This window comes from Pisolithus orientalis, assembly GCF_024613125.1.
Source record: "Pisolithus orientalis strain OTSU chromosome Unknown F5J12scaffold_29, whole genome shotgun sequence".
NCBI lineage: Eukaryota > Fungi > Basidiomycota > Agaricomycetes > Boletales > Pisolithaceae > Pisolithus > Pisolithus orientalis.
Window position 1 is genome coordinate 21,170 of NW_026260810.1, and position 20,855 is coordinate 42,024.

The following is a 20,855-nucleotide window of genomic DNA, read 5'->3' on the forward strand; positions in this document are numbered from 1 at the left end:
GCGCTATGACCGACTGATGAAGAAAACATGTTCGCGTGTACGTACACTTCTGCCCACACCATCAGCAGCGGTTGTCTGGGAAGGAGAGCCTGGAAGTACTGTGTTTGGCGATTTTGACCCGGCAACTTGCAACCACTGCTGGCAGGGAGTACCGTGTGCAAGCAACGGCCTTCTTCCCCTTCTTCTTTTGTCCCCCCCATTGTTGGCCAGACTCGTCGATGCTCGATATTCCTCGGCAGACGAATTTTCCCATCTATCTGAGATTCTCTGACCTACTCCGTGTGTGTGAGTGTCTGTGTGTGTAGAGTTCACTTTAACGGATATGCCCATCAGCCGCGGAGGCCAGTATTTAGTACTTAGTATTCGGCCCCGAATTTTGCTTGCCCCGCAAGATTTCTCTCTGGAACAGCAATACAAGAAAGTGAGGGGGACCCAAGACCCTATTTACACTCCAGTACACGTAAGACACTGCCATCTGAGTGCCTATAGGTGCCTATCGTGCTCACCCTACTGACATATGTAACTCATTATTACCAAAGACATGCAGTGCAATTGACTTGCTGGCATCATAGAATAGCTTTCGTAGCTATGATGGCGCGCTTCCACTGCTTTTCCCCGTGTGGGTGTCATCGCCCCTTCGAGCTCTACGTCACTCTAATACAGTCACGTTATTGATGCGACGGGTCGGTTGGACAGGTGATCAACTGTGGGTGCAACTTCTCACTTTATTACACTTTTGCTTATGCAAACACAAGAAGTCCATGGAAGAATAAACAACCGGCCAGCCGCGCAGTGCAAGAAAAAAAAAACAAGGGCTGGAATTCGAAAGTCAAAAAAGATCACACCCCTTTACTGTGTGTTGTCAGTCGACCCGGACTTCCATCGGTTCAGCGCCATCACTCCCAGTAGCCTGGCTCCTACGTCTGGCATACTCGCTCTGCCTTACCCTTCTCTTCGCACCCATCAACATATCCCCAGACTTTGCTCCTCCACGCGACACCCGAGTTTTACCTGAAACACCAGCACCGATACTCGACCGCGTTTTACCACGTGACGGGGCCGCACCCGCACCTCCACCGCCGGGTGCGCTCGCTTCGGCAGCCCGCTGCGATGCCAGTCTCGCAATGACTTTGGAACGCGAGATGCGAGGTTTGCGGCCTGGCAATACTTTGGCCTTCGGCGGAATAGGTGGCTTCGACGATGATGATGACGACGCGTTGACTATACTCTCTGCTGCTGCGGTCAGGGACATCAGGGGACGCATAGTGCCTGGGCTAGGTGGTTGACTAAATATCTTGCTTGTCGGAGAGCGCGGAGATTGCGGACTCCAAGTACCGTTCGTAATCTGGCCGAGTGCAGGACTCGACGGTGCAGGAATACGTGTAACGTCCTTGCCTGCCTTGGTTGCACCACCTTTGACTGAGCCAACGTTTTCACTGTGAAGAGACGCAGGGTGCCGTGTGGTCATCTTGGCAAGGGAGCTGGCGGTGGGGGCCATGAGCGTCGAAGAGGGTCGTGATCTAGCTGTATTCCCCGTAGGTCTCAAGTGGGAGTTGGTTTCGGTGCCTTTCCCTTTGATGCTGGTTCGTTTGCCCATCGAGGTACTGCTAGTATTCTCGGACAGCCCTAGTCCTCATTCCCAACGACGATACACCTGTTACCGAGCCATTCCTGTTGTGTCCACCTTGGGACGTAGCTGTCTTCGGGGCCTGAGGACTGAAAGTGGGAATAGGCGCCCGCGAGGTTCGGGAAGACGTGGTACCACTACCTTCAGCGGAAGACGCAGGTGGGGCTAATGTCTGCGCTGCAGGATGTTCGGATGCTATGTTTCTTGATGGTTCCCGTTTCGCTTGCGCCATATTATTTAGAGGAGGGTGGCCCGATGAACCGGGGACAACTGCAACTTTCTTTACTTGGGGAACAGTCACGGGTGGCTTCGCGTCTTCCTTGCGTGTCTTGGCCACCGGTATTTGGGACTGCGTCGAGGAACCAGCACCGCGGTTCCAAACGCTTTGAACGATGGATTTCGCAGTAGACAAGAAACCGAATCGGGATGTCGCTTTGGCTTTTTCTGATAGGCAGAGATGTCAGTGAAGAAAAGAAAGCAGCAATAGAAGTCTCGCACTCACGGGTAGGGGGTCCACGGCCAGCAAGGCTCGGCCGTCCCATGCTACTCCGGCGCTTAGCTTTGTTGTATTCCAGCCTCCGTCGTACAAGTTCTTTTTCCTTCTGATTGCGCTCTTCATCCTCCTTCTTGTCGGCATCGAGAGAGGTCTTGTTAGTTTCACCGCTATTGGATGGTTGAGCGTCCGCCTCGACGGTCGTCTCGGGTTCAAGTCGAGGCCGCTTAGACTTGCGTCTCTGGCCTACATCTTCCTCCTCCTCTTCTCCGTCGTTATTCTCGTCCTCGTCGCCAAAACCACCAGGGATGGCTTTCGTCTTTGCAGACCTATTCGCGACTTTGAGCCCACTCGTCCGCCGGCGGCCAGCCCCGCCAACCTTCCTCTCCTTGATTACCAAACTCGACTTCCTCTTCTTCGACACGATGGGCTCGGGCACTCGGGCACGCTTCTGGGCATACTGCACGATCGACTCCATCTTGTTGAACGCCTCCTGGTGCGCCTTGTCATACATGCCAGTGGCACTCCCACCAACGGCTTTATCAGCCTGATTATCATCCGCCCCTTCCACCCCACTATGTGTCTGTCGATTCTGAAGGACATCGATGTTCACGCCTTCAACACCGTCGGCAGCCAGCCGACTGTTCATCTCGTCTAGGATAGACTGAGCAGCAGATCGGAATTCTCTATTTGACAAATTATGTTGCGGGAGCGGCGATCCGAATATGAACGGCTCCGATCTGGAAGGTCGCGGGCGGGGCGAAGCGTTCGTCGACTTTGGTCCAGGTGAAAATGTATCTTCAGGTTCCAATAATTTAGGCCTTTCGGTGGATCTGGGTACAGCGCCTGTATGGGGACGGATGGGAGTTGACTTCTTAGGGGTAGGTTCGAGTGCGGAAGACGGTGCTAATACGCCAGGCATATCTATGGACATATCTGTGGGGTCGCCTTCGTCAGATTGTGCGATGTCTTGTTTGTGGAGGCCCCCGAAACCTTGGAAAGCTGCCAGAGATGGATATATACTCTGGATTTGTGCTACACCAGGGGAGAATGGTGGCCATACAGGTGCAGAGAGACCACCGTTGCCGTTACCGCCGGGTGTGGCAGGGACAAGGTCAAAGGTCGTCTCAAACGGTTTGAGCCTTGGTGGAGACAAAATACTGGCAGGCGGCCCTTCACCGGAGACGAGGCGGATGGTTGTCGTAGTCGGAGCCTGGGTGATACTCAGTCTGGCATTGGCGGGCGCAGGCATGCCCCGGAGGTTCATCTGCCCTGGTATTGGGTCAACAGGAGGGAGGTCTTCGGCGACAGAGGGGATGGACTCCTGGCTTGCGGTTGCACCATCTCCAGACAATCCAGACTTGGAAGATGAGGTTGTATCGTCTGATTTCGAGTTGTTGTTACGCTTAAGGCCGAGAGATGTGACTATTGACTTGAGAGACGAGGTGACGCTGGGTGCTGCACAGATAAGACCAATCACTCTTTGCTTGGGGGGATTTATTGCGTAGAAATATACCTTTCCCTCCATTTGTGCCAAACTCTCCCGCCTGCGAGTTGGAGTTGCCGCCACGGTTGCTCCTCACCGTTTCCTCGTCTACCTCTGGGATGACATCCATGACCACTTCCCACTGTTCACTGGGACGAGGGATCGTGGAGGACCGTCCATAAGTTCCCGTTGAGCCATAATCGCTAGCTCCTTCTGATTCCTCCCCCTCGCTCTCCATTCCCACTTTTGCATCCAGATTATCACTCCTGGTAGCGATGCTCAACGGATCATCCGGAGGCAACATCTTCGCATGTTGTTGTAATCGATCGATGAGGTCTTTGTTTTTGCCGTTGGCTTTCAGCGAGTGGATCTTGCATAACTTGACGAGTTGATCGCGTTTCAGCGAATGAAGCGCCGGCGAGTTGAACAAAATCTGTGTTGCGACTGACATGGCGTACCTAGGTTCATATAACAAAAATGGGTCTGGTAGTCGATATTAAAAATAAAACTTGTTGTTATCGATGATGAGTTGTTGAGGGGCTCTTGAAGCCTATGTAGCAAACTTCGTTCTTCCGTTGTTGTCTGGTTCAACCAACTTGCAAGCCACCCATCGTCGCGTGTGCGTGCACGGTCATGTGATGTTCAAGGACTGCACCACGTGACCGCATACCCCACTACTGCCACCGAAGTAAGAACGAGCAGCTTAGTGCATCGAGCTGAGTTCCGGTTATTACACTGCGTGGTCGATCGAGGGCACTGTCAGACCGGTTTCCCAATAAATATGTATTGCTGTAGATTTAAGTTTGAAATGCGATCTGGGCACGCCTTCTTTGTTTGTTTCGAACCGCTTTGACCTGTCTCAAATAAAATACCACGAGACCTAGGCATTCCAAACAATCAGTCACGCGTCTCCCAAACCTCCCCCTCACCCCCTTCATTCCATCCCCCGTTCCTGTTTCCCCCCACTGAGATTTCTTGCCTTTTTCTTCGCTACTCTCCTTCCCTCCCCAAGGCTAACCATCAGCGAAGTGCCTTACCATCCGACTGCCGCACCCCATTCCATTGACGCCAATTAGAATATTTATACGGATCAGAGCATGCCACTTACCTCCCTTCCCCTTCTTCCTTCCTCCTTCCCTCCTCCCGCGTTACCGCTCCCCGAGCTGCAGAGGGATGATCGGACGTGGTCCGGGCTTGCCTTATAGCAATATGCGAGCCCATGCCACACGTTGGCTTCTTCGTCGCTTGCCACTCACCTGGTCAGTCAACCGGTCGCGGCTCGGGCGCCGTCCGTGGATAGGCCTCTGATGCCACCACCATGTCCGTATGGCATTCGCCTATACTGGTGTTGCGTAGATCAACTTTATTTTCGTGCACGCAGGGTTCCAACAGCGCCCCCCTTACGATGCCACGCCTTGAGCACATCGCGTAGGTAGACTTTGTTTCCGACACCGCAACCAATGTCAGTATCATCACGAACCTACAGGCAAGGCTACGACGCCCTCCCAAGGTAGGCGTATTGTTACCTACTGAGGCTGATGTAGCAGCGGGCCGACAGACCAACGGATTCAAGACCTTTGTCTGGGCAGTGTCATCATGGCCGTGCTACGAAGCATTATCAAGGTCAGTTCCTCCTCCCTGCTGCAAGCATGGACCATCAAGGTGTCCGAGTCCTATGATCGCGACAGGGGTTGGACTACTGACATTACCTATCACACGTTTGAAGTACCAGATCCCGCAGGGTGATGACCCGAATATACATTCAGAAGCAGACATAAGCGCCACTTACTGGATCTTAGACGCCTGCCGTACCTGCGAACCACCGACGTCAAGGGCCGTTTGTCCCCATGACCTAGTCAACACATCGAGAGACTCCAGTGACCAAGAACACATTCATGCATTCATTGTTCAGATACATTTTATCTTTGAAAGTCCCGACTACGCCTGGAGATCGACCATGTAAGTGACACTATCCGCGGACATCGTGCCCTTCACGGTGGCTGGACGACGAGTCAAGACATAGCACTCACATGAAGGATCAATGGGTGAGTAGCCCGTCCGCAGCGACAATAGAGGACCTGTGGACAGCGGATGACAAGAGGCCATTGTTGTACAGGTATCTGTTCCACCGGTATCCAATCCGAACAACGACTGCCATCGAAGCAATCCCAGAGGATGTCCCAAAAAGGCTAATATGGTTGACTTGTGAGTGGATTGCTTTCGTGTGGGTCCCTGTGGGTCCCAGAATTACCCAAGCAGGAGAGAGAGAATTTCCATAGAAGGTAATTTTGTACTTGATTGCATTTTTCGTGACAGGTTGGATTGTGTCACACCGTCCTGTCACGCAGAGCCCTTGATTGCCTGTCTGTGTGGTTTATAAGAGGGACTCCAGACCCTCCGCCATGCAACAACCCGCCGACTCCAGTCCTCCGCCTAAGATGGTCGCACAAACCTGCTCCCGCCGCGCCGACTCTGAGAACACCCCGCCCTCCGATCGACTTGCCAATCCGAAGGCAAAGGTTCGCAAAGGCATCCAGGCAGCAGCAGCATCTCGTCGACGGGCTCGCGCTCTGAACAGCCCAAACCACCCGCGTTATGCGGTCTCCCTTGCGAAGCAGAAGTCTGCTTCCAAATCACCCCCCGCCTCCTTCGAAGTCGAGGTACCACACACTCCTCCCGCCGACGTCGAGATGGCAGATGCCACCCCAGCAATCACGATGACCTTCCGTCTCCTTGCCGAGATACCTCTCCCGTCCCACTTTCCGCGAGGTTCCTAAGCAGAACATCGCTGCAGTCGCGCCAGAATTGGCCGATACACCGTTGACTTACATTCGTGACAGGTCTTGAATGCCTCGGACCTAAGTAAGTCGATTTGTTCTTGGTACACCCATCGTCAGTTACTAATCGACACCCTTACAGCATGCTCCAAGTATTAGCTGGAGTCAAGGCCGAAGCAGCTCCCAACGTGCTCCCCAAGGAGCTCTCAGTGGTCATAAACGACCTCTCTTCCGACATGCCCACCCACATGCTCGCAGTCTACTCTCGCCAAGTACCAGCTGCCGCCAAACGTCGCGTCAAGCTGTTCCCAATCCACAACATCGTTCTTGCCTCCCACTGCGCCAACCTCCCTATTCTCCAACAGTCGAACCCGACTTCCCCCGAGAAGGCTGGTGAATCTATTACGATCCCAATCGTTCCGTTGTGCATCCCTGCACCGGAAGTCTTCCCCCAACTTTCCACCTTCCTGTACACTAAGCGCATCGACTACCTTCTCGCAACCATCCTGTCCTGCCCCGTTCCTCCTGCGCTCTATACAGAAGACCCCACCAGCGAGCGCGTGTGCAATGCTCTCCAGCAATGTGCAAGCAAACTCGCAACGCTTGCGCCCGCACATATCCTCCTCACGCGTGCGATGGTGGTGAACGGACTGTGGCGCAACGTTTGTGCGCTCGGGATCAGTGACGAGAAGCTCTGGTGTGCCATGGACGTTGCTTGGGAGATCCTACTCCATGCTCTTGCTATCTCGACTGGCAAGCAACTTCTCTGATCAGCTCGCATGGTCGGTCGATGGACTCGTTGCACTGTACGTATTCCACATTTAGCATGGCATTTGGCACGGGAATGGCATCCTCGGTACTTTAAGGCGTAGGTTCAGTAATGACTGGCATAACTTTTTAAGCGTTCATGACTTAGTTGTATGCTCATGACTTCCGCGTATTTGGATCTTTTACGACGCACACATCTGTTCTAGTAGCAATAATCATGTTCTTTATTCATATATATCGGCAATACACTCTTTCAAAGATCATCATGTCCCGGATCGCGTTGTTGGTCTTGTATATGTTAGTTCTGGCCTTTCAGCTTGTCGTTCTCTCCTGATTGGTGATTGGTCTTCGCCCATGCCGCCGCATCTCGTCTCGCGCGAGTAGTCACCGTTATATTCGCAATGTTTCCAGATGCTGTCCTGACCAGACGTACCCCCCGCTTTCTCTCGGCTGCGTATTCTCTTTATCCACCATCTTGAGGACAGCTTTCGTAGTCGTCGTCGATCCCTCTTCCTCGTCGTAGACGCTGCAGCCGTATTAGCGCCCGCAGCGGGAGGGTAACCGTCGACGGCATTAATATTGGCGCTTGCCTCGTACGACCCGCCAGGTCACCAATACCACCTTCAGCTTCGTCCTGCTTCGCTTTCGTGGCCGTCATGATCATAGCCGTCCGCATCCTTCTCTTCAACCCAGGCCCGTCTTCTTCAGCAGCATGACCTACCGTATCGAGCGGGTCATGTCCTTCTCGTCAATAGGCTAGCTTCACTCGGCGTCGACCTGTCCGACTTCTATCCCGAGTCAGAACGACCACATGCATTACCAGATCCACTCATAGGAGTGTTGATGAAGTTTTCAAGTTCGCTATTTTAACGTCGTTCTTATTGGGCGCAAATTTTGATCGTCTTGGTGAGCGTTACCCGGTTTTGATGTAATGATAGATTAACTACAATGAAGAAGCCCTGTCAGTTAGTTCAAACAATCACCATTCTTCGCATCAGTCCTAAGGACATACGTTGACCGTAGATGCCACGGGCGGTGCCAGATTGAAAATGGCCCCCTGTTTTGGAGGGCCTGAGCTTTGTTAATGCACCATTAGATCTGTTCCGAAGCGTGGGAGCCGTTGGAGGAATTGGACGAGAACATCACTCTTCCGACTGCCATCTTGGGAGAACTTGGCACCAACAACATTAAGGTGGGGCAGAATATGGAGTCGGTCACAGAAGCGATGTTGAATGTCCGGACATTGCTGTAGTCCACAGATGCCATTTTACTGTTGTCACTCGGGATATCCATCCCATTCTACCCGATCGCTCTGTTTTGTGAACTCATGCACTTTTTCATGAGTGGCCGCATTCCAAACGATTGCCTTCTTTCCGTGGTCTCCGGACACCATCCACTAGCCATCCCGGTACGGTGCGATCTCCAGATCGCGCTATGTAGCAAGACTACATGCATTATTAGTCCTACCACTCATCACGTCGCCGCCTCTCCTCGTCCCCCTCGCGGCTACACCTGACGACAAACTCCGGTCCCCCTTCGTTGTTCCCAAGCAAGATTTAGGTATAGCAGTAATTTAACGTCGAACAACAGCGACAGGCTCGTTATGCATCGATTTTAGGCTCTGCAACGACTCGGAGGTTGCTTCGGCACCGTTGGTATCTGCGAAAGGGGAAGATGGAAAAATAACGGTGCGTGGACTTGCAACGGGTTCAAATCAGTGTGGAGGGGATGAAATAAAATAAACATGAGTTTCCGCGGCAGCAGCACACAAAGCGCTTTTCATCATTTAAAGGTGCCTGTTTCTTCCCTCTTAGTAACTTGACCTTGATGGTGTGGCATCTGGCAGCACTTGGGTTGCAGGGGGGAACGATATGACCCAGCAGATCATCACTCAGTGTCTCCTTGAGTTTCAAAACGACCGTTGTTCCCGTCCTGGAATTTACGTTTGGCCTGGGCGCCCGACGCTCCGTCGGGCTACAACGGTGGTCGGTGGCTGGATAGTAACAGGTGCACGCCCACCGGCACTCTCGTTGTTACTGTCATCACGACCATTGCTTTCTATCCTTCTAGATCCCCGCTGCTGATGCGCAACCGACGTTCCCGTCACCTCTGTTATGCCCTCTAAGTTAGCTGTAGTTTTGAACCATAAATGTCCAGGAAAACGAAGATCATGGCGTTGGTGACCACCCGGTCTTGAGATGGCAGCTAGGGAATCATGTTGTGGAAGTCTCCTTTCGAAGATGTGGATATCACCGTAGCTTGAACTCTGGAGGAACACCCTGACAGGTGATAGCGAGGAAGATGGCTGTTACTGGGGTGCATACGAGGGTTATGAGCACCAAGAATTAATGGGTTAGAACGTTTTATAGTTAGCGAAGGCTTCAATGAAGTCCAGGTTGTTTCCTGTGGTCGTCCATAGCACATGAGCATGACCTTTTCTTCAAAAGTACTTAGTGGTGTAATATTACTTTGAACGCTCTTCAAGCTCGAGACTCCGCCTCCGTCTCCATGTACTAACATGCAAACCGACGAGAACAAAAAAATACGAACACAAAAAAGGACTGATACAGGACGAACAAATCCAACTTCTAAAGCCAGCAGTTGAGGCTAAACTCCCTACAGGTCAAAGGATTTCCATGACGTGCGCCCGAATGTTCTTGGAGGTGACATTCGTTCCGAGTCCAGAGACGACAATCTCGTCCTCTGCAGCGACCCTCTTGTACTCCCCATTTGGCTGCTGTGCGAGAAGCAACGCGTTAAATGGCTGTCCGAGGCGAGCGATCATCTGTAGTGCCTGGGTATAGCTGTCAACCTGAGGTTCGGGGACAGCGTATAATGGTGTAACTTCATCCGATCTAGCGTCGCCATCCAAATTAGACTCATGGTCAGTATCAGACTCCGAGTCACTTCCCCAGGCAATCCCGCTACTCGGACCTCGGATATGACGAATCCACGGATGTGCGAAGGCAAATTTCTGAGGCTCGTTCAGCGGGAGATCATCGGCGGTCGTAAAATCCACTCTTCCAAGCCCGGATACCTTGGCGTGATATAGTTTCTCGTTGCCTCTGCGTATCCCCTGTATACCGAGTCTTCTGATAGGGAAGACGATGCATGGAAGATATAGACGTCGGAAGGCGAAACGTGCGGGCGGAAGAAAGTTGATATGACCATAGATGCTCAAGGCTTCTTGGTGCGTAATTTCGTGGTGCAAGTTTCCATCTCTTCCCCTTCCAGAGATGTAGGGTTGTAGGGAGTTTGGTTGTAAACGGAAATGGAAGCTGGGAGACAACTGTTGTATGACGATGACTTTCCTGACCATGCAGGCACGGTGACGTCGCCAAAGCGGGCCACAATCTCCTCCAGGAGATGACCGAGAGCGTCGGCTCCCTCGCCGTAGTTGGGCCTGATATCGGACTTGAATACGCCAATGAGAGAGTATGCAACGTCTTCCTCAACCGTCGCGTTGCGCGTCGAAGCGAGACGTAGTTTCTCGCGCACTCCCAGATCATCTGGAGAGAACGTGACAATGGTTCCGCGGACAATCTCGATAGTGTCTACTAGTTCTTGTGTGATCTGCTGTGATTCCTTGTGGTTCGCTCCAGCATCGCCGAGGTAAAATTTCCACTCGGAATCATAGAAAAGGATGACTCTTGGCGAGAGAAGCTCTTGTAAAGTCCATGCTCGTGTCATCCATAAACTACGTGTAAGGTCCCCAGGCTTGGATGGATGCGCTACCCCAGCAAGGAATACAAGCGTGGCAGCCGAATCTGCATACCATTTGTACATAGATGTAAGGGATTGATGAACGACGGAGGGATTGGTCTTGTCAATGCAACACGTATCCGACCATGCCCAATTGTGACCAAGTCTACGCGTTTCGTTGCAAAAACTGCGCAACTTCCTGTTCAGTGGCGTTTCAGGAAGGTTCCACACGGATTTGACCATGTTGACGTCCTGGAATGAGGGTTCCTCTCCCTGCCATGCATGAGAGAACATGATGTATCCGAAAAAACTTGCAATGACTCGTAGGATCCACTTGTCGTCCATGGCTTTCATCATGGATGAAACAAGTTCTTTGAAGGTAGGACTGATCTTGAAGATACGCATCCGCTGGGTAATGTCACAAAGGCGACCAGTGGTAACATCGAGGACGACAAGGGGACAGTTTTTGAGAGTCCTGTGGATGATAGGATCAATAACTGCAACCGTCTCGGACGGAGACAGGTAATTCTTGCACAGTTCTGCGAAACTGTCATTTATCGGTATTAGATTCAGAGAGGAGGTACGTACGCCTGATTGCAGGGTCACGGGACTCTTTGATCACTTGCTGCATAGATTTGAAAGCATCGATGGCTTCGTCGTACCGTTTCGCTCCATGAAGCGCTGCGTGCTTGGCCTCATAGGCCCAAGGGCTGGAGGGGTTCCACTTTCACTGCCTATACAGCTAATAATGTAGGGAACCAACTTGTCCAAGAAAGATATCACACATACCTCATTCGCATCCTGCAGTGCATCCTCCCACAATCCTTTTGCTACTTGAGCTCTGCTCCGATTAATAAGCAGATCTGCAGGAGCTCGGAGGACTGACGGACAGTGCAGCAGAGTCGGTGCACCTGATATCCTCTGAGAGCAGTATTTCTGTTCTCGTCAGGCTATCCTGTGTCCATGACTCAAAGATATCGTTACTCGCTTGTACGAGCAAAAGCTGAGAAACACGGAGTTGTTGATGGATTAAAGTATTACGCAGCGTAATAATTGTTAGCGATGCAAGCTTCATGAGTGGATATACACCTACACCATGGTCGAAATATTCAGGGGGAAGGATATCTCTGAGATTGTGAATCGTGATACTCCTGCTATCTGCTGCATGCGAGATACCCCCCACTTGGTGAGAGAGCGACATGGTAGATCTGATGAGCGTGTGGGATAGAAATCCGACTAATCTGCTTTTGGGACACTGCCATCCCACAGCGAAACCGATGAGTACGCGGAACATGCAATGAATCTGCCGTTGGACGCTATACGTGTCCAAAGTTGGTAATCATGGATCAACCATTCTGAAGACGAATATTTGGAAAGGTCGAAACAGGTGATTTTGCCTTCGTTCGTGACGAACAGCTCTTGGCCATCAGGCGACCAGGCCAACGAAGCGGCCGAATATGAACTAATTGAATCATTTTGTTCTGAATCGAACAAGATATTGCCAGTATGGGTGCTGTAGACACGGAAACTACGCCAGTGCAAGGCGGTAGCAAATAGACTGCCGTCTGGAGAGAACTTGACACCTGTAACGCAGGGATGTGGGAGGGGAGGAAGGAGTCGATCACCAGAAGTGATGCTGAATATCTGGACGTTGTTGTAGTCCACAGATAGAAATTTAGTACCGTCACTCGAGATATCGACCCCGAATACAAGGCCGCTGTGTTCTGTGAACTCGCGCACTTTTTCATTAGTGATCGCATCCCAGAGGATCGCCTTCCCTCCGCTATCTCCAGATACAATCCACCGACCATCCTGGGAAATGGCCATAGAATGGATGCAACTACTCGCTTTCATGGTTGGACCCTGTTGCTGCCCGTCTTTAAGCCTCCATCGACGAATTTCGCCGTTGTCATATCCTCCTACCACCTGACGTTCGTCTGCAAAGGCAACTGCACACGGACTACTCTGAGATACGATTCGCTTCGCTTCTTAGGTAACCATCCCAGCAAACTGTCAGTATGATTGCTTCAGCCTCCCTGACTGCCGGTACGCACTCGTCGTCATCGCTGACGAGCCCGCCAACACAGCTTGCCCTGGTGTTTAGATGGGAAAAGAAACGATAGCATCGTAGAGTTACTGGCACTCATTATATGATTTACACGTTCCTCAAGCAATTGATATCATAGGACCAGTGCACACAACCAAAGTCGCATCGTGTTCTTCAAGATCAGGACAACGATGAAGATTTGGTAGTGCAGCATCACGATTTTAGTAATGATCCCTGAGCCTGATTATACGCCTCCACAGGGTCGTCTGTATCAGGTCACGCGTAGGGAAAGAGTTGGCAGAAACGTGTCGAAGGAAGACGTGATGTTATTGGCATATCTATAACCCAGAAAGTTCTTGGCCGCATAGCCTTCTGCCCTGCATTCAGCCAGGACAAACCTTTGGGCTATACAGTTCGATATCCTTACGCTTGCCGATACTCAGACCTTCACTTCCTCTCATCAGGATCCGAATCTGTCCACAAAACTAAGGCCCCACACAATGATAAAACACACAGGCCGCACCCCTCAAGTGCCCATCAGTAGACTTGTCAACATATGCACAACCCCAACCAGAGGGGAGATGTAAGACGACAGGATTAAAGCATGCATCAGTTCGTGTGCTTCGATGCCTCACAGTTCGATAAAATTCCTCTTCGTCGCATGTAAGCCTTGGCTTGTCAGATTATCCAAATTCAGCATGTAAATATGCATATTCCAACTCGGTCTTCATTGTCGAGGGCACCTTCTCCCATTCCCAATTATACAGCACCCTATCCGAACATGCTAATATCGATACCCCCAACAACGGGATCCCGATCGACGCCGGGATCGGTGCAGTTAGAGCGAAACTGTGGATATAGGAATGCATGACGTGAGTGAGAACACGATGCGCTTTGCAGAGGTCCTCGGGGGACGTGAGGTTGGAAAAGGAACGTCATCGGATAGCATTATTATTTTGCAAGATTATCATGGTGCAACGCACCCAAGAACAAAACAGCTTACTTCTCACTTCCACCCACCAGATATCAAACACCATCCTCTCCTCATCTATGACATCCTGCTTGGTACTCACGCATCACTTTCGCTAGTACGGCTTCTCACCGGTGAGCAGATAGTTTGGGGGGTCGGGGGATCAAGCCTGTTGGTTTGTCGACATCGAAATCGTGCGCCCCGAGGTTCATCGTTTCAACAATCCTTTCCAAGTCAGTGCCATTGATGATAGAACGATTACCTTTCGTCGAGTTCTTTGGTCCGTCTAGGGGAGACTATTGATGATGAGACAGCGACAGCAGAGGTCAAGGAAGTTCTCCCGTCCTCCTTGGCCGAGGACGACTCACTTTCAAGCTTCACTGTAGATACCAGGCGTCTAGGTCGCATCTTCTCATATATCTTACCGTCCAAGTTATTACGACCCTTGTGTCATGGTATCATCTACTATGCCGTCGTCAAGAGTATGTCACCATCTAATGCTATACCCTCTACATTGCACAGGGAGCCTGAAGTGGAAACTGGAAAGCTGAAGATGGAAGTTTGAATGGGCCGAGATGGACAAGGGACGCCGGAGAGCCGGGAAGGGAACGAAGACAAGAAACGGAACACCGAAGCGCCTAGCAGCAAGCAATTTCACTCAGGATTTACTTGAGTACGATCTGGACGCCCACTCGACGACCCATTTCTTCCCAAGAGCGAATACACATGTGATCCAAGTCCTACTTTCAAGCGACCAGTTTACCCAGACAGCACTCGACACGTCACACCGAACCTCGCGACAACCCATTAGGAGTCGATATTCCACGATGCTGGGAGAACGTGAATCTCACAAGATAGCCCAAGGATTCCCACTGGCAACGTAGGCAAGGGAACATTCGACCCCTGCCTATCATATCGCAATGTCCGCCCTCACTGGTACTGTCAAGATTGCGGGTGAAATCGAATTCTTCTATGAAGAGAGTGGTCTTAGTGGTCTCGATCCCACAAACTACACGGCCGTGGTGTTTATCCATGGTATGGGGTTCAATGGCGGTAAGTAAATGGCTCCTCTGCCACGACATTGCCTCGAATACGTAGTTGACGTGGTCTAAATCCAAAGCTGTTTTCCGCAAGCTCTTTCCTTTTGGCGCCGAGCATAACTATCGTGTAGTTAGCCTCTACAGGAGGGGGTATGGATCCAGTACGCCATGGTCCGAAAAAGAATTGGAACTACTCCAAAGTTCGGACAACAACGATCACGAGGAATACCTACGTCTGGCCGGCCTACAGATCGTCAGGTTCCTGCTGGTTTTCGCTGCTTCCCAGTCTATTCCCAAGTATGCGAAGGAACAGAAGACCGGCGGGATCATTCTTTTCGGGTGGTCTCTCGGTGCTGTGTATCCCAATGCTGCTTTAACCACCCTAGACGCACTGACAACGGACGAACTACGCGATCTAGAGAACTACCTCCACACGGTTGTTTACTACGGTGATTAAGCACATCTTCCGCCGTCGTCAACAACGTGTGTGGCTGAAACCCATGTCATTGCTTGCAGATATGAGCTTAGTAGCAACGGGCTTACCAAGCCCGAAGCCTTACCAGTCATATCTTTTTGCGCCTACCGTCGAAGAACGATGGGAGATTTTCAAGCGATGGATATCATCATTCTTTGCACATCCCAACGTCTACTCACGCGATTCCTCTGATCTCGAGCTTATTCACCCGCGCGAAGATAAGCCGGGGTCCTTGCGTTGTTTGACAGACGACGAGATCGTCGAGATAACAGCGCCACAGATGTACGCCACGCACGATGCAGCTACACTCGCGATCAAGCCAGAGGTGTTCGTGTCCGTTGTGCGACGTGCACTGTTTGGCAAACAGTATGCGTCGCAGTACCTGCCGGACTTGAAGGTTAGGGTTCGTGTGTGGAACAGAGTCATCGGGACTTTTCGTACATGTGGTGAATGAGATACAGAGGTGTTTGGACAATGGCCCATCGGTCGTTTTTGGCGAGGGAGCAGAGAAGGCGAGGAACGTGAGTGGTGCCTACTTGGAAAGAGGTAACCATTTCGTCTTCCTCGAAGAACCTCAGTGGGCACTCGCACAGTTCAAGTCTGTTGTAGAGCATTAATGAGCACGTTGACTCAGTAAGTCGGAAACGTAGCATAATGGAGATGTTTTTTTGTACGATGGTTGGCTGACGGTGACCTTATTTTCTCGGGTCGATGAGCGCCCGCCGGAAGTCTGAGTCACCATGTCGCATCTGACATGGTAACCCCACTAACTCTATCATACCACAGCCTAACAAGTAGCTCGCGATCACAACATGCATGCGGGTAACCTCTAGATCATGTGCAAAGCGCGTAGGCATCAACCTGTGTGAGGGGGTGCCATACACGGTATAGTGAGCACTGCGACATGCCTAACATTGTAGGATCGATGACAATATCTGCGAGGGTAGCGGGACGGATGGCTTGTACCCGCCTACCTATATTACTATGGTATTCATACATGGATTGGCATTTAACGGGGGTATGTCTCCCGCTTAGGTTCTTCAACTATTTTGGATGATGGACGCACCTCAGCCGTTACAATTGGTCCGATCAAAATTGTCGCATCGCGAGTCTCTGCGAGCAAGGGCACATCCTAGGTGGTCCCCGGACCAACGAAGATGCAGCACTCGTCACGAGCTCCAACCTAGAGGATGGCAAGAAGTTCATTCGTCTTGCTAGTCTCCAGATTGCAATGTTCCTTCTCGGGGATCTCTGCTTCACAGGGAATCCCGAGATATGACAAGGAGAAAAATACAGGTGGAATCATGTTCAATGGCCGGTCCCTGGGGACTGTATATTCACAAGCGGTGCTATTCGCTTTGGACAGTTTGACGACTGAGAAACTTGGGCGACTGGCAGCCTGCCCCCACGCCGTCATATATCACAGTGGGTCCGATTCCTCTACTATCGAATGAAATTGTGTCATGAGACCGAAACGATTTTATCCCCCAATCCAATTACGATTACTTTCGGAATACCTCGACCGCCCCTTGCAGAATCTTCCTCGCGCTTGCGGCTGGTCACAGCGTCAGAAAGGTGGGCGTCTTTCAAGAAGTTTGCCACAGGTTTCTACCTCCACCAAATCCGAACTCGACGAGGACAGAACCTGCTTCTCTGAGCGATCTCCCGGAAAGTTCGAGCAGTTGCCGCCTCTCGAGACATACGCTCCTCGTGATGGGGCAACATTTCGAAGTGTTCCGATCCGTTAATAGACGGGCTCTGTTCGATGTTGAGATGGCTAGGTACTTACTACCCAACGTAAAGGTCAATGTATACGGGCCAGAAGAATAGGGCCTCGAATTAAGTGTTTTGAGGAGGAGGTGGGGGGAGCGAGGGAGTCCTATCATTGTGACCCCGACCGCGAGCTCCTGCGAATTGTATCTACACGAATGCTCCTACTAGAAGATGAGTCCACGAGGCAAGCGTGAACTTCTGGAGGTCAGGTGCAGCAAAAATTCCATAAACCATAGAAGACGGAAGTCACTCTGTTCTCGACGCTATTCCTTTTAGTCACAAAGGCACCAAGACAATCCATAGTCATCTTTCAGGGTCATCGGGTAATGGTAATAGATGACGATGACAAGTCTCGTGCTCTCCCGCAAGACGCGGGACACTCACTAGCCGCCGTGATCGAATCACTGCTAGGAAAACTTTCGTCGCCCGGTGATCTCCCTACCGAAACAAAACAACATCCGCTCGAGCTATCTTAATTTCGCCGGAATCAGATGTCCTGAAAAATGGAGGTACTCAGGTAACGGGGTTGGTGACCACTTGACGTGGCAACTAGAGAATGTGGATGTCATCGTAGCTTGGAGGAACCCCTAGATGGATGATAGAAACTTGAAGGAAGATAACTACTGGGGTACATGTGATGTGAGCTTTACTTATTGACAATCGTCGAAGGGTGGCCGGTGGAAGCGTGGAAGATGGTACTCCCAGCTGAACGACGTATGCAGGAGGGGTATGGTGGAGGATGACGACTGAAATCATGGAAGTTGTGGTTCAACGGGTAGTATCACCTCTCGGTCTGAAGATCTTGCGGATAGGGGAAGTTATGGTAAGGGTGAACACCCGTGCATGTACTACTCAGCATTTCTCGTCTTGTTGATCAGCCCACATCGTTTGTAGTCCATGACTATGATCAAACAACTCTCTTGAGATTCCGTCTTCATCTCCATGTAACAAGCAAACCAACGAGGGCAGCAGGAAAAAACAAGGAAGAAAAAGGACCAATAAACGTCGGAAGACAGATCGAACTTGAAAAATCAGCAGCTATGCCACACTCGCGTCAAAGAATGTCTAGTATTCTTGCGTGGATGTTCTTGGGGGTGATGTTCGTTCCGAGTCCTGCGACGACGATCTCGTTCTCTGCAGCGACCCTCTTGTACTCTCCATTCAGCTGCTGTGCGAGGAGCAGCGCGTTGAACGAACGTCCGAGGCGGGCAATCATTTCTAGAGCCCGGGTATAGTTATCAACCTGAGACGCGGGGACAGCGGGTGATGTCGCGACTTCGTCATAGTCAGTATCAGACTCCGAGTCATCTCCCCAGGTAACCCCACCACTCGGACCTCGGATATGATGAATCCACGGATTCACGAAGACGAATCTCTGTGACCTGTTTAGCGAGAGTTGGTCTGCGGTCGTAAACTCCACTTGGCCAAGTCCCGATACCATAGCACGATATAACCTCTCATCGCCTTTGCATGGTTTCTCGAGAGTTCTCACAGAGAAGACGATGCATGGAAGGTGCAGACGGCGGGATGCAAAACGAGCAGGAGGAAGACGGTTGACCTTATTATATATAATCCGCGCTTCTTTCCGTGACAACTTGTCGCGTAACATCTTGATGCACCTTTCCATTTCCTCCCCTTCCAGTGGTGGAGGGCTGTGAGGAGTTTTGTTGTAAACAGAAAGGGAAACTGGGAGGCAACTGTTGTATGACGATGATTTCCCTGACCACGCGAGCACAGTGACCTCGCCGGAACGGGCTACAATCTCCTCCAAGAGATGTCCGAGAGCGTCGACTCCTTCACCGTAGTAGGGCTTGATATCAGACTTGAATATGCCGATCAGAGAGTATGCGATGTCTTCCTCGACCGTTGCATCGCGCGTCGAAGCAAGACGAAGTTTCTCGCGCACCTTGAGATCGTCTGGAGAGAATTTGACGATGGTTCCACGGGGAACCTTGATAGCGTCTGCTAGCTCTTGCATGATCTCCGAGGATTCCTTGTGGTTCACGCCAGTAATGCCGAGGTATGGCTTCCACTCGGAATCGTAGAAAAAGATGTACTTCGGCGAGAGAAGCTCTTGTAAAGTCCACGCGCGTGTCATCCATAAACTACGCGCAAGGTCTCCGGGATGGGATGGATGCGCTACGCCAGCAAGAAATACGAGTGTGGCTGCCGAATTCGCATACCATTTGTACATAGATGTAAGAGATTGGTTAAGGATGGAGCTCGTGGACTTGTCGATACAACATGTATCTGACCATGCCCAATTGTAACCAAGGCTGCGCGCCTCCTTGCAGAAATTGCGCAACTTCTCATTTAGGGGCGTGTCGGGGAGGTTCCACATGGATCCGACTATGTTAACATCCTGGAATAACGGCTCCTTCCCTTGCCATGCATGTGAGAACATGACATATCCGAAAAAGCTTGAAACCGCCGGTAGGATCCGCCCATCGTCCACTTCTGTCGTCATAGATGAAACAAGCTCTTTGTACAATGGATCAGCCTTGAAGATACGCTTCCGCTCAGGACCATCGCAAAGGCAACCAGTGGTGACATCGAGGACGACAAGGGGACCATCTTTAAGGACCCCAAGGATGATGGTATCAATAGCTACAATCGTCTTGGATGGAGAAATGTAGTTCTTGCGCAGTTCTGTGAAACTGTCATTTGTGGGCATTATATTCACACAGGATATACATACGCCTGATTGCAGGGTCACAGGATTGTTCGATTACGTGCAGCATAGACTTGAAAGCATCGATCGCTTCGTCATACCGTTTTGCTCCATGAAGTGCCATATGCTTGGCCTCGTAGCCCCAAGGGCAGGAAGGGTCCACTTTCACCGCCTAGATAGAAATTCCAATTGTAAGGACCAGGCTCGTACAGGAAGGACGTCATGCATACATCGTTCGCATCCCGCAGTGCATCCTCCCATAAACCTCTGGCTATTCGGGCTCTGCTCCACTTGACAAACACACCTGCGGGACTTGGAGGATTGAGGGAGAAACGCAGTGGAGTACTGCATTAATGCGCTGTCATGTTTTTCAGATCCGAAGGCTTCACCGCCAACATGCTCAAGTGTGGTAGCGCATTTTTGGGTGAAATCTGATGACAAACGTTAGCATGCATGTCAAGTAGGCTAGCAGCTACAAGACATGCCTGCGAGCCAGTCCGAATTTGCCTTGCTCCTCAGGATTTCTTCATCCGATGTCCTGATGATGTTGAGGAGAATATCCACGGCTTCGGTTGCGCGTCCTTCAGCATAGAGAGTTTCACATAGACGTTGCTGGGCAACAATGTCGAGCTCATTGAAACTCCACCCAAATATCTTCAAGCGAGGTTAAATTGATGGGTAGTAACAACAGAAGACCTACGAGCAAGATCGTCACCAGCAAAGGACATTGTTTGTCCTTGGGGGCTAGGTTCTTTGCACGCTCGATCAATGGCATCGCACGTCCATAATTCCCCTTCTTCAAGTACATGACTCCAAGGACCTGCGGAATGTATCAGAGGTGATACTTAAAAGTTCGCATCACGCGAAGCACATGCCTAGGTGTAGATGTAGATGGCGTCATGATCGTTGTCGCTGTTTGCTCTTGTAGCAAGGTGCTCTACGTGCGTTATCGCCTCTTCTTGATTCCCGCATTCGAACACAAGGATAAACTGATTGGAAAGTGGATCAATTGTGAGAACGATCTCG

The 20,855-nt window shown here is 51.1% G+C and overlaps 6 protein-coding genes across 6 annotated transcripts; 3 read left to right on the forward strand and 3 right to left on the reverse strand.

Moving 5' to 3' along the window:
* Positions 1–690: 690 nt before the first annotated feature.
* Positions 691–4,187, reverse strand: F5J12DRAFT_848217 (uncharacterized protein). Its single transcript, XM_051746431.1, has 4 exons — positions 3,637–4,187; positions 2,130–3,578; positions 1,655–2,071; positions 691–1,626 (listed from the first exon to the last, which is right to left on the reverse strand). The coding sequence occupies exons 1-4, from the start codon at positions 4,055–4,057 to the stop codon at positions 863–865; spliced, it is 3,051 nt and encodes a 1,016-aa protein (XP_051597377.1). The 5' UTR covers positions 4,058–4,187; the 3' UTR covers positions 691–862.
* A 2,143-nt stretch (positions 4,188–6,330) lies between these two features.
* F5J12DRAFT_724697 (uncharacterized protein) lies at positions 6,331–7,153 on the forward strand (the record flags this gene model as incomplete). Its single annotated transcript, XM_051741553.1, has 2 exons — positions 6,331–6,439; positions 6,504–7,153. Coding segments are annotated over 2 exons (759 nt in total), but the record flags the coding sequence as incomplete, so codon positions are not given.
* A 2,621-nt stretch (positions 7,154–9,774) lies between these two features.
* Positions 9,775–11,665, reverse strand: F5J12DRAFT_784758 (uncharacterized protein; the record flags this gene model as incomplete). Its single annotated transcript, XM_051743092.1, has 4 exons — positions 9,775–10,429; positions 10,468–11,392; positions 11,442–11,563; positions 11,643–11,665. The coding sequence occupies 4 exons, from the start codon at positions 11,663–11,665 to the stop codon at positions 9,775–9,777; spliced, it is 1,725 nt and encodes a 574-aa protein (XP_051597379.1).
* A 1,923-nt stretch (positions 11,666–13,588) lies between these two features.
* On the forward strand, positions 13,589–14,613 carry F5J12DRAFT_283788 (uncharacterized protein). The gene is made up of 3 exons (XM_051738730.1): positions 13,589–13,965; positions 14,017–14,103; positions 14,185–14,613. Exons 1-3 carry the CDS (start codon positions 13,764–13,766, stop codon positions 14,433–14,435), a joined length of 540 nt encoding a protein of 179 aa, XP_051597380.1. The 5' UTR covers positions 13,589–13,763; the 3' UTR covers positions 14,436–14,613.
* Positions 14,614–14,790: 177 nt separating this feature from the next.
* On the forward strand, positions 14,791–15,839 carry F5J12DRAFT_724736 (uncharacterized protein; the record flags this gene model as incomplete). The annotated part of the gene is made up of 3 exons (XM_051741560.1): positions 14,791–14,923; positions 14,991–15,359; positions 15,427–15,839. 3 exons carry the CDS (start codon positions 14,791–14,793, stop codon positions 15,837–15,839), a joined length of 915 nt encoding a protein of 304 aa, XP_051597381.1.
* Positions 15,840–17,717: 1,878 nt separating this feature from the next.
* Positions 17,718–20,637, reverse strand: F5J12DRAFT_914569 (uncharacterized protein; the record flags this gene model as incomplete). The annotated part of the gene is made up of 6 exons (XM_051749122.1): positions 17,718–19,807; positions 19,857–20,001; positions 20,060–20,111; positions 20,134–20,260; positions 20,306–20,483; positions 20,530–20,637. The coding sequence occupies 6 exons, from the start codon at positions 20,635–20,637 to the stop codon at positions 18,213–18,215; spliced, it is 2,205 nt and encodes a 734-aa protein (XP_051597382.1). The 3' UTR covers positions 17,718–18,212.
* Positions 20,638–20,855: the final 218 nt, after the last annotated feature.

Bases quoted from the DNA above. Each gene is read 5' to 3' on its own strand.
- F5J12DRAFT_848217 (XM_051746431.1), bottom strand. From the start codon at position 4,057: ATGTCAGTCGCAACACAGATTTTGTTCAACTCGCCGGCGCTTCATTCG. The intron at 3,579-3,636 runs GTATATTTCTAC...TTATCTGTGCAG, and splicing joins TGGCACAAATGGAGGGAAAG to CACCCAGCGTCACCTCGTCT. The intron at 1,627-1,654 runs GTGTATCGTCGT...AATGAGGACTAG, and splicing joins CAGGAATGGCTCGGTAACAG to GGCTGTCCGAGAATACTAGC.
- F5J12DRAFT_283788 (XM_051738730.1), top strand. From the start codon at position 13,764: ATGCATGACGTGAGTGAGAACACGATGCGCTTTGCAGAGGTCCTCGGG. The intron at 13,966-14,016 runs GTACTCACGCAT...GTGAGCAGATAG, and splicing joins CATCTATGACATCCTGCTTG to TTTGGGGGGTCGGGGGATCA. The intron at 14,104-14,184 runs GTCAGTGCCATT...ATGATGAGACAG, and splicing joins GTTTCAACAATCCTTTCCAA to CGACAGCAGAGGTCAAGGAA.